Raw genomic sequence first — 12,469 nt, 5'->3', positions numbered from 1 at the left:
AAAACATTATCAAGAGATTTCTTTTGCATTTGCTACTATTTTACCATCATTTACATTCAAATCTCAGAGGAAACAACTAATTTCATTGGAAGTTTTGCATTGTAAATAAAATGGATGCATTTGTATTGTAGTCATGGTGACCCTGGTTCCTATCACCACCACTGAAAAGAAATCTGAGTTTGTATGTTTCTCCACAATTAACTATTTACATTCTAACACTCTGAATTACTTTGCTTACACCTTAATGACTGAATTTTGCAAAAATTAAAAAAAATTGCTGGAATTCCCCTTTAAATTAGGACTGAAATCCTGAGTCGGGAGGAGCAATAGTCCACGTTACTTCAACATGAATAAATGGGGCTAAACTACTGCAGGCTGAACAGGCAGTCTTACATAAATGTATTTAGGGTTGTGACATCACAACCATGAATAATTTAATGCAGACATATTTTTTGCAACGTCCTTTTTAAATATGGATTGTATGAACTATGGTGTAAAAGGTACAGATCAAAAACTGACAACGTTCTTACAGCACATCATACTCTTAGTAAAAAATACAAAGGAAAATACACTTTGGTCCTTTAATAGATAATGTTATTTACCGTATCTGAGCGAGCGCAGCAGGACTGATCTTCTCCAAGGATGCAGGATCTAGACAGAGAGAGGAGAAGGTTTCAGGCTCAATCTCCAGGCCCTGACCATCTCTACTCATTCAGGGAATATTACATGTACTCTTTAAACAGATGCCATGCACTTGTAACAGTTTGTAGATTTGTTTAAGTTGCTTTAGAAAGGGTACTGAAAAACACAGCATTCAGAAGCAGGCATGAGCAAAAAGAGTTTTTTTTCCAGACAGCAGTTTGAGAACAGTACAGATCATTAAAAAAACATACAGATTAATGTATTGTGGGTAACACTCACTCTTGTTTGGGGTGAATTCGTTCTTCTTTATCTTTGTTTTTTGCCTCATTTTCTTTCTCCACTCCACTGTTGTACAGAAATTAGACAGGTTGAAAAAGACAATGACAAACCTGTCACACAAAGCTCAATCACACAACAAAAAACCACCACCATTCTATTCTAGATCTTAGCATACCAAATAAAAATGATTTAAAATGAACTAGAAAAGGGTGTTTCATTTTTAAAAAATGCAGTCATTGCACATACTAAGCAATTTAATTGGTTTAATTGGTTACTATGGCATTCTAGGTGGTTTCTTGGGTGTTGCTAAGCACTTCCTATGTTATCCCGGGGGGTGGCTAGGGTGTTTCCAACCAGTTGATATGGTATCTCAGTTGGTTGCTAGGATGTTACAAATGGGTTGGTATGGTATCTGCTAGGTTGGTATGCTATTGGCTGCTAGGATGTCTGGATAATATTTGTCTCATGGTGGCATCTTAAACAATTTTCCAGTATTGCTAGGGCGTTGCTAGTTGCTTGCAAAGATATCCCAGTGGTGGCTGGTGATGCTAAATGATTGCTATGGTATTCCAGGTGGTTTCTTGGGTGTTGCCAAGTGGTTCCTTGGGTGTTGCTAAGTGGTTCCTCTGTTATTCTAGGTGGTGACTAGGGTGTTGCTAAATGGGTACTATGGTATTCCAGGTGGTTTCTTGGGTGTTGCTAAGCGGTCCCTTGGGTGTTGCTAAGTGGTTCCTCTGTTATCCCAGGTGGTGACTAGGGTGTTGCTAAATGGTTGCTATAGCATTCCAAGTGGCTTCTTGAGCGTTGCTAAACAGTTCATTGGGTATTGCTAATCGGTTTCTCTTTTATTCCAGGTGGTGGCTAGGGTGTTGCTAGATGGTTGCTGTGGTATTCCAGGTGGTTTCTTCAGTGTTGCTAAGCAGTTCCTATGTTATCCCAGGTTGTGGCTAGAGTGTTTCCAACCAGTTGATACGGTATCTCTGTTGGTTGCTAGGATGTTACTAAAGGGTTGCTATGGTATCTGCTAGGATGGTATGCTACTGGCTGCTATTTGTCTCTGTGACATAAGAGGTGTTCATTTGGCCACAAAGCTCATTTGACCATTTATTCCTATGGCTGTCACGTGGAAACTGTGAAAAATGCATTTGTGGGTGAAGCATGTAAGGTTAAATTAATAATAGTTACTGTATATTAAGCCTACAGTTTAAGTCCAGTTTTATGGTCCACACACCTGCTGGACAGTGGTTGCATCTCTGCTGTGATCAGCAGGTGGGCCCTCATATCTTTGGTTTCTTCCACACTCATGCCACACATGATGCCCTCATTACAAGACTGCTCCTGAAAGATGAGCCAATATGAACATAAATGCATATAAACATGCAAACAAATCTTATATATTTATACAAACACACAAACAGTTTTTCTCACCTTCTGTACCTCCTGTGTCATATCAGTGAGAGGAGGGGGCGGTTGTGCAAAGTCCCCGCTGGGTGTGTGAGTGTGTGTGTCTGGGATCAGGTGTGAATGCTTCTCCAGAAGGTGCAGTGTAAGGGTGTTGCACACTGTCTGTTCCTCCAGCATCCTGGGACCCTCAGGGACACTGCACACATGCATCATACAGCAATTATAACATATGTTTTTATATTTTATAACAAGTTTTCTAATCATTTAGTACAGTGTATACTAAGCTACAGATAATACAGTATATATAAACAGTAAATAAATCATTCAGGTCTCATATAAAGAAGCTCATGAGTTTAAGAGAGCCCGTACACCACGGTTACACTTGGGAGGTCATTTTAACCCTTAGAACACATTGTTATCACTCAGTGTAATTGTTTCTCACTCACACCTCACTGAATCAACCAGAAGGATTCTGTGGAAAATGCAGAACCAACTTTTAAATCACATTTGTGTTTGTATATAATTGTCTAAAATGTCTTTGCCTGCTATAGCATTAACATCACCCTTCACAGGAGCTAAGGGGCCCAAACTCTGAAAAACATCCCCAGCACATTATCCCTCCTCCACCAAACTTGGCTGTGGGCACTGTGCATTCTGTTAGGCAGTGCCCTCCTGGTATCAACCAAATCCAGACTTCCAGAGAGAAAAGTGTGATTCACCACTCCAGAGAACATGCTTCCACCACTCCAGTGGAGTCCAGTGGCAGCTTGCCACCACTCTAGCCAACATTTGCCATTGCACATAGTGATCAAAGGCTTGTGTGCAGTTACTCGGCCAAAGAAACCCAACTCATGGAATGCCCGATGTGCAGTTCTTGTGTTAATGTCCAAAGGTGGTTTAAAACTCTGTAGTGAGTGATGCAACAAAGAATAGATGATTTTTATGCACTGCGCACTTTAGCACTTGGTGAAGTGTCATCTACCGCTTTGCAGCTGACCTGTCATTGCTCCTAGATGGTTTCATTTTACAATAACAACTCTTACAGTTGACCAGGACAGATCTAACAGTGCAGAAATTTTATGAAATGACTTGTAGCAAAGGTGGCATCCTACAATAGTGCCACATTTTCAAGTCACTGAGCTCTTCAGTATGACCCATTTTACTGCCAGTTTTTGTCTATAGATACTGCATGGCTGAAACACCTGAAATCAACAATTAGGACAGGTGTCCACATACCTTTGGCCATATACTGTAATCCAAAATTAGCATAATTAATTGTCTTAAAATAATGACATAACACTGACAAACATTTAGCAAAACCACAGAAATAACTGAATTGTATTGTTAATACAATTCAAAACCTGTGGAGCACTAAATTCCAGTTTACATGAATGTATGAATTAGATTGTGAATGAATCTGATCAAAACAAGCTCATCATCTAAACATCACGGCAAGCCAAGATTTCCATCCTGACAGCCCACTGCTATATATGTATATGTGTGGGTGAGTAGGGGTATCTATGTTTTTTAACCTGGGGTCAGTCTGTGGGTGTGTTTGTGGCAGGTGCTCTTGTTGTTGTTTGTGCTGCATCGTTTGAAGAGGCGGAGCAATGCAGCAGGGGATCATGGGAAAACAACATGCCAAAGATGGCAGAATGATATTAATAGGGCTGTTTATTAGGAAGGGATGGCATCTAAGAAGCACTGTGTCTCTCACTTATGCAAAGGAGAAGCCTCATCTATCAAGTGCTTGTCTGAGTGTCTACATCCATCTTTTTCCACACTGTCCTTCTGTTATATAATGAGGAGCCTGGAAGATCTCTCTCCCTCTGGCTCTCATATTTCCTGTGGTGTTTGGGTTGGGATCAGCTGCACTGACACAGCTCTGTCCAGACACACATACGGAGCAATCCAACACACAGGGGGACACGGAGCACTGCCTGAAGTATAAATAAAGATTTTTTCCGTCTGGAAGGGCAGAGGGAGGAATTAAACAGGGTCATGTCTGTTTACTTCCAGCTTCTGTAAACAGAAGCTTCAACATACACTCGCCAACACAGATCGTGTAACCTCCTGTTTCCGGCCTGCCCATGCAAGTCCTGCCTGGAGGATAAAGACGGGGCAGGACACCCTGTGCAGTACATGGTTCTTCAACAGTTTCAATTTAAAACGCAACTATGTAAATTTTATCCCAGGATTATTACACACACTATATGAACAAAAGTATTGGGACACATCTCCTAATTATTGAATTCAGGTGTTTCAGCCACACCTATTGCTAACAGGTGGACAAATTAAGCACATAGCCTTGCAATCATGATAGACAAACACTGGCAGTAGAATGTGCCGTACTGAAGAGCTCAGTGACTTTAAACACTGCACTGTAACAGGGTGCCTACCACCTCTGCCACAAGTCAGTGTGTGAAATTCCTGTCTTGCTAGACCTGCCCCAGACAACTGTAACTGCTGTTATTGTGAAATGAAAGCACATACGATGAACGACAGCTTAAACACGAAGTGGTAGACCTCACAGAGTGGGACTGGTGAGTGCTGAAGTGCACAGTGTCTATCCTCTGCTGAATCACTCACTAAAGAGTTCCAAATTGCCTCTGGAAGCCTCTGTGTGTTAGGAGTTGCACAAAATGGGTTTCCATGACACTGAGGTGGTACCCTCAAGGGTACACCTCAGTACCTTTAGTCAGGGAAAAAACTGTACCATAATATAAACATAAACATAGACATAAACACCATGAAAAAGACAAAAAGAAAAAAAAAAACTTATTTAAGGTACACAATTGGACCTTAAAACCTCTGCAGTACCTTTGAGGGAACATTTATGTTGTTGTACCTTGATGAACAAAGAATGTACTGGAACAGAACCTTTATTTTTAACAGTGCATCTGCCTGTGAGATGACCATGTCATATCATATTTTAATAATTTTACAAGTGACCTGAACAATTGAGACAGTGTACAGAAAATGCTGTGCGTTTTGATCATATGTGGTGCTCTGGGAAATCCCAAGCAGAGACTGTGGGGAATTTAACCCAACGGCTTATTAACACCCTGTAATAATCCACTGTTAACAGTAAAGGCAAATAATATATTACATGCACATATTTAATTTAGCAAACTGTGAAAATTTTCATTTGTCACTGCTGTTTCTCCTTCAGTTCTCTTTCCCAACACAGTGATTTTTGCCCCTGAAACATCGTCATAGGTTTACATTGCATCACCTTGTTGCCCTAGCGACCAGGCTTATTACAGTCCATAACCTCTGGCACTGAATCACAATATCATCTAAAAAAGAATAAAAGTATGTTGCATGCCTAAATCATCAAACATTTGCCTGATGCTGTGCTGATTTGCTAAATAATCATACTTGCACATACTTATGTGGTTTCTGACAATGTATGATACACTGTTATCTATAAACATGGACAAAAGCACATTGCATGGATAAAAACAGCAGCTAGAGTCATCTTGAATCATGGATCTTTCCTGTGCTTTTGTCCATGCTTAAAGATAACAGTGTGTCATACAGGGTCTCCTTTAAAACAGTGGTCAGGCAGACAGGCTAGTAGCTACAGCACTGTTGGTAGTGCAAGACTGCAGGCTCTAAGCTGTCTTAGTTATCAGCACTGTCTCTTTGGCTCACAGTAAAGCACTTGGCCCTGTTCACCTGTCCCTAGGGGACAATATGCTCCCAAGCTCTCTCACTGCTTTAAAACAGCTTCATTCAACACACTCAGCTGTCAGTGAAGACTCTAGATAGAACATTAAGAGAAATTTAAATTGCTCAGCTCGACACTGTGAGAGCTCAGAAGATACACGCATGCACATAACCCCTCTCTTTTAGACTCACCGGAAAATGCAAGGCCCAAACACTGTGGCTAAGTTCTCCGAGGTCATGTGATTCCACTGGCTGTGGGCGGCCACTCGGGACAGGAAGTGCAGGAGGTAGGACAGGATGTTGTAATTGTCGTCAGGGAGATGGGTCAGGATTTCCTTCAGCGCCTCAGACAGTTCTGTCCCGTCTTTAGAGTCTGAGCATACAAATACATTCATGAAAACTTTGAACCTATAAATGTCTTTTTTTTTTTTACATTTTCATTTTCATATCAAGGGTTCATATCCAGGGCTGGGATGTAAAGGAATGTGAGTATTGGGAGTATGTTATGAGAATACAAAAGGATCTAAGTTATATTTTGTTATATTTTATTAATCTCAGTGTTACTGAGCTCTGCTAAAGCCTGAGTACACTGATAAACCAACGTGATGATCAGTTATTAAGCTCAGTGTTACTGAGCTCTGCTAAAGCCTGAGTAGACTGATAAACCAACGTGATGATCAGTTATTAAGCTCAGTGTTACTGAGCCCTGCTAAAGCCTGAGTAGACTGATAAATCAATGTGATGATCAGTTATTAATCTCAGTGTTACTGAGCTCTGCTAAAGCCTGAGTAGACTGATAAATCAATGTGATCAGTTATTAGTTATTATTATTATGATCAGTTATTATTATTACTTTCAAAAAAAAAAGGAAACCGACGCAGACATGGGGAGAACATGCAAACTCCACACAGAAAGGACCCTGGTCACCCAGCTGGGGAATCAAACCCAGGCCCTTCTTGCTGTGAGGCGACAGTGCTACCCACCATGCCACCATGCCGGCCTTGCAGTGTACAGCCATGTCAAAATGAAAAACCTGCCTGCTGTCCAAATGTGTCTCTCAATAAAACTGTGCAGCAATATGAAGCACAAAATATCACAGAAAGTGTACTATATGGCTTCTTAACTGAAGACTTGTACAATGGAAGAACGGATCAATTAGTGTCTTTACTCTCCAAACGATGACCAAATGCTGTTAAAAGGAAAACTAATATAACAGTGGTAAACTCTTGTCCCAAACTTTTTGGAACATGCTGCAGGTCAAATTTGTGTGTATGTGTATTTGTATCTGTTTGTATACCCATGAGTGCCTGCTGCATGCGTTTGCTGTGTGTGTTCGGAATGAGTCCACAGGGCAGTTCCCTCAGGTACAGTTTGAGCAGAGAGGCCACAATCGGCACATCTCCTCTCTCCAGATCCATACGCTCCCCGTGGTCCAAACACACGCGCATTGTCCTGCAGCGTGGCGCTGACCCACACACTCTGAACACACCGTTCTGCTGGAGACCTGTAACATCACACACATACGATGAGGGCGTGAGGCAGTTTTACTGTGCTCTAAATGGATAAAATAAGCAAATAGCAACTAGCACAGCAAAGCAAAAGACCAAACAAGCCACACATTTAAAAAGAGCTGATGATATGATATGAAGCCTTTATTGTCACATAGGGACATAATGACTTTTGTTTTATTAGCCGGACATGTTGCTCAAGTGCAAAGTGCACAGGGTGAAACATCAACACAAGACTTTCATCAGTGCAAGAAATATAAGAACTCTTGTCTGGGTCATACATGGGCCCAGTCACAGCGGTGGTTCCACCCAAGGTGCCGTTATCCAGTATATTGGTTCATCCAGTACAGATTCAAATTCCTTTTAAAGGTGTTAATTTGCCATTACGTGAGCAAGTTAATGCAGATGACATGATGTAGAAAGAGAGAAAAACATGCGGATTCCCTCAAATCTTGTGTAGTAAATTGCAGGCTGAAGTTATTATAGTATGTTATTATGGCTATTATAGTAAGCATAGAAAGTTATAATATAGTAAGTTATTCCAGTTTATTGTCAAAGAAGCAGATCAGACTTTAATAAGTTAATGAGTTAATGGGGTGAAAAGAGAGTGGAAGGAAAAGCATGAGAACTGGCCAGCTGTCTGTGTGCAGTGCTCCTCGCTCAGCCACCTACTTCAGCCAACACTGCAGTCAAGCCAAGAGGCTCTGCAGCTAAAACTGATAGTGTAAACATTTTGTAATATTTACTAAATTCCAGTAGCACTTGATGGTCTTAGATTAAAGCTGTTCAGTTGCTTGTTAACACAAATAGCTAATCAGCCAATCACATGGCCGCAACTCAAAACATTTAGGCGTGTAGAGGTGGTCAAGGCCACTTGCTGAAGTGTAAACCGAGCATCAGAACGGGGAAGAAAGGGGATTTAAGTGACTTTGAACGTGGCGTGGTTGTTGGTGCCAGACGGGCTGGTCTGAGTATTTCAGAAACTGCTGATCTACTGGGATTTTCACGCACAACCATGTCTAGGGTTACAGAGAACGGTCCGAAAAAGAGGAAATATCCAGTGAGCGGCGGTTGTGTGGACGAAAATGCCTTGTTGATGTGAGAGGTCAGAGGTCTGGACAGACTGGTTTGAGATGATAAAAAGGCAACAGTAACTCAAATAACCAACGGAAATCTCTGAGGAATGTTTCCAATACCTTGCTGAAAGTATGCCACGAAGAATTAAGGCAGTTCTGAAGGCAAAAGGGAGTCCAAAATTTCACTAGCAAGATGTACCTAATAAAGTGGCTGTTGAGTGTATAAGCCTAATGAGTTTTGGACATAAAACAACATTCACCACCATTTTTATGAGGCTGAAGTCAGTTTCCTATTCCTATTGGTACTTCAGTTACATTCTGGTGCCTCAGTCCAGTATGTAACGGTTGCACCACTTAAGGTGGAATGGGAAAATTTGAACAAGAAGCTGGCAAATAAGAAGCTGACTTCAGCTTAACACCGTTTTTGCTGCATTTAGAGAAGCGGCTGTGTGCTTTACACGCCTTTATATTTTTTGGGTTAGGAAGCAATTTTAATATATGTCTACATATTTTTAATTTCTGTTTTTACTACTTTGGCCAGTAAAAATATGCTACTTCAGTTGTTAAATATGGTTCTTATCAAAAGTGAAGGGATATCCAGAATAGTATGCTATTGTTAATCTACAAAAAAGGTTTTAATTGAAAAAATATATACATAAATACACTATACCATGATAAACCAAAACATTTACATTTACGGCATTTGGCTGACGCTCTTATCCAGAGCGACTTACAATTTGATCATTTTACACAGGTAGGCCAAGGTGGTGTTAGGAGTCTTGCCCAAGGACCCTTATTGGTATAGTGTAGGGTGCTTGCCCTGGGATTGAACCCCAGTCTACAGCGTAGAAGGCAAAGGTGTTAACCACTACACTAACCAACCACCTTAATCATACCGTGATATACATTTTTGCCCATACTGCCCACTACTACCTCAAACTGTGTCAAGTTTGTTATGCAATTTCAGACCCATCGCCTGGCCCAAATATCAAGCCAGCCTTTTGGTTCTCTATGGGTGGGCACATGTGTATGTAAATCTCGGAATAGAGGGTGAGGGCTTTCAACCACCTAATCACAAAAATCTTGTAGGAACTTGATTTTCAATGTTTCAATATTTTTCAGTGGGCCAATAACAACAATAACAATAACCATACCATCTTTTCACAATTGGCTAAGGAAAATGTCAAGTGGGGTGAATTATTCAATCTGAACAACTGTCTCTGCTGCTTCTGTCTAATTACTATTGGCTCGATTGAGGAAATGTTTAATTCTTTTGGGTAAACAGGTTACAAAACCCTCAGTTTTTACCATTAAAGAGTGTATCATTGTATTTTAGCTATTTGACATACTTATTCCTCTTGCCCGTTTTTAAAAGCATTACTGCGTTTACATTCGCTTAACAGATGCTTTAGCACTGTCAATGGTTTTCTGTACCCTTTTACTTTGTTGTGTAATACTGAGAACACCTGGACTTGCTGAGCCAGTTTGCCATCAACCACTAACATGTAATTGCAGCAATGTCTGTAGATACTGTATGTATCTATGCCACAAAGGCAAGTCTATTTCAGGTATCGTAACACCTCGACAAGGTATGTGATAATCTTGAAGCCTGAACTTTGTAGATAATGGTGTCAGAAACCACATAAGCAAGTTTATTAGAGATTACCTAACATCTTGCTAATTGGTAGATCATTTGTTAGCCTTTGGACACCAGTGTCTGAATGCCTTGTCACATGTCTTGGCTGTGGAACAGCATTTGCGGTACAGAGGAAATGGTGTAAATGCTGAACTGTAGCTACAACTTGAGACCCAACACACTCACCGTACTTTTCCAGGAACTCCACCATGTTTTTGAGCACCAGGGGTACACCATGCTGCAGCTTTCCAGCATCCCTCAGTCTTGACAGTGGCACCCCAAATACTGCCCCAGGGTCTGGCTCTGGGATCCTGGACTCTGGTTCTACACGAGCGCTGTGCTTCAGCACCCTCACTGACGATGCACTTTGCTAAAATTGAGCAAAAACAAGCAAAGATGAAACAAGTACAATGCAAACTACAGTGAGAAGTGCAAATAGAAACTTGTATATGCCATACTTACACAAACACCCTAACAATGCCTTCATTTACACACTAAGCACTTAAGCTCAACTGAGCAGCTGTGAATTTAAGAGGACTAGATTCTTGGTTTGAAGCATCAACTAGCTAGAATTGGTGGTAACTAGTCACATGAACTCAATTCAGTTCCATTTTAGTCCTCCACATTTAGTTTACCTTATAATGCCCTACATGTACTCCTATAAATGTACTTTAAAAAAACAAAAACATTTCCCATTTCCATTTCCGTTCCATGATATAACTTTTGTGAGGTATTTCTAAAGGCATTAAACCCTTCAGACATCTGGTTCCTATCACCACCACTGTAAAGAATGCTAATCAGTTTTCTATTAAACAGGCAGTTTAAACCACATCAAAACCACATCTTAGCCATTTGATTATGCAGAAAAAATGGAAAAAATTCATTCTGTTGGGCTGGTTGAGCTCCTGAAGGGCTCTGCTGTTGCTCACACCTCTCACTTCAGAGCTTTAGCATTGTTTTACTCCAGAAAGATCCTAAAAGTACAGAGCCCCTAAGGTTGAATGGTGATTATACTTCAATATAGCCACAAATTAATATGTTAATGTGGCAATTTACTATAACTTACAATATTAAGGCCTCATATTAAGGCCACAATTATTAGTCCCACAATGGGGAAATTTCACCTCTGCATTTAACCCAACCATGAAGTGAAACAGCACATACACTCTAGTGAGCACACACACACACATTAGGGGGCAGTGAGCATACTTGCCCGGAGCGGTGGGCAGCCCAATCCACAGAGCCTGGGGAGCAGTTGGAGGTTAGGTGTCTTGCTCTAGGACACCTCAGTCATGTGCTGTCGGCTCTGGGGATCGAACCTGCGACCTTCCAGTCACAAGGCTGGTTAACCTCCAGCCCACAACTGCCCCAAGTTAAGTTTCTCCTAACACTTGGCCTCAATGTATTAACCGGTGACTAAAATATATTAATTGGTGGGCTCAGCATATTCATTTGTGGCCTTGATATTTTAATTTGTGGCCTCGCTTTACAAAAAAAATCATCACAATGTAACCTTAGTAAGAGAGAAATAACAGAAAAAAAGTATATCAAAAACTTCAGTTTCTATGCTGATAGATGTCAGATGTACCAAGAAGTTCTCCATCACTTGAAATGACCAAGAATGAATGACCTTTTCAGTTCAGTCCAGTCCAGTCATTCGCTGCTTTACTGCAGCAGCGCTTTCTGGGCTCATCCCCTCAATTCTGCAGTGAGCTAGGTTAATGAGCAATGAGCTAGCTGGCCAGCGGTGTGCTGTCCTTTTAAATCCTCTGGACCGAATTTTACCGTTCCACCTTAAATAGTGCAGCGGCTCGTTATTACAACGCCTGAGGCGCCAGAATGTAACTTAACTGGTACACTTTTTAAGGTGGAACGAGAAAATTCGAACAAGAAGCTGGAGAATAAGAGCTTGACTGCAACTTCGTCTTTAGTTACTCACACAGAGTGATACAGACGCTCCGGCTCCCATTTTAATCTCCTTGCTGTGCAGTCTCCGTCCTCCTCAGCGCCGCCATCCTGTCTGGACGGGTTTAGCGTTAGCCAGCCAGCTAACGTTAGCTAGCAACGCAGCGACTTCGGTCCTTTTCGCAGTTTTCTGAACTTTTGACCAGTCAGACCACATTATTTACATCATTCATAGAAAATGCATTTTTATTTGAAAACTGGAAGCTCCTGTCTCAGTGTCGGCTCGGTCGTGCGCGCGGCTAGCATCCGTGCTAGCTGGAAACTCGCTGCCCACCGTTGCTGTTTAC

At 41.3% G+C, this 12,469-nt stretch overlaps 1 protein-coding gene across 2 annotated transcripts in view; it reads right to left on the bottom strand.

Annotated features, from left to right (window-relative positions):
- The window catches only part of LOC108431654 (protein FAM13B-like), a 24,144-nt gene extending 11,675 nt beyond the window's left edge, over window positions 1-12,469 (bottom strand). For both annotated transcript variants that reach the window (XM_017704948.2, XM_017704949.2), the window contains exons 1-8: window positions 12,157-12,469; window positions 10,404-10,587; window positions 7,295-7,501; window positions 6,190-6,370; window positions 2,350-2,521; window positions 2,153-2,259; window positions 922-987; window positions 603-651 (exon numbers count right to left, since the gene is read on the bottom strand). In XM_017704948.2, coding sequence (XP_017560437.2) covers window positions 603-651; window positions 922-987; window positions 2,153-2,259; window positions 2,350-2,521; window positions 6,190-6,370; window positions 7,295-7,501; window positions 10,404-10,587; window positions 12,157-12,186 — 996 coding nt within the window. In that variant the 5' untranslated portion in view covers window positions 12,187-12,469. The remainder of the gene's footprint in view (window positions 1-602; window positions 652-921; window positions 988-2,152; window positions 2,260-2,349; window positions 2,522-6,189; window positions 6,371-7,294; window positions 7,502-10,403; window positions 10,588-12,156) is intronic.

Source organism: Pygocentrus nattereri, chromosome 10 (assembly GCF_015220715.1).
Source record: "Pygocentrus nattereri isolate fPygNat1 chromosome 10, fPygNat1.pri, whole genome shotgun sequence".
Taxonomy (NCBI): domain Eukaryota; kingdom Metazoa; phylum Chordata; class Actinopteri; order Characiformes; family Serrasalmidae; genus Pygocentrus; species Pygocentrus nattereri.
Note: the sequence above shows the minus strand (reverse complement) of the source record. Positions and strands in the feature narration are given on the sequence as shown.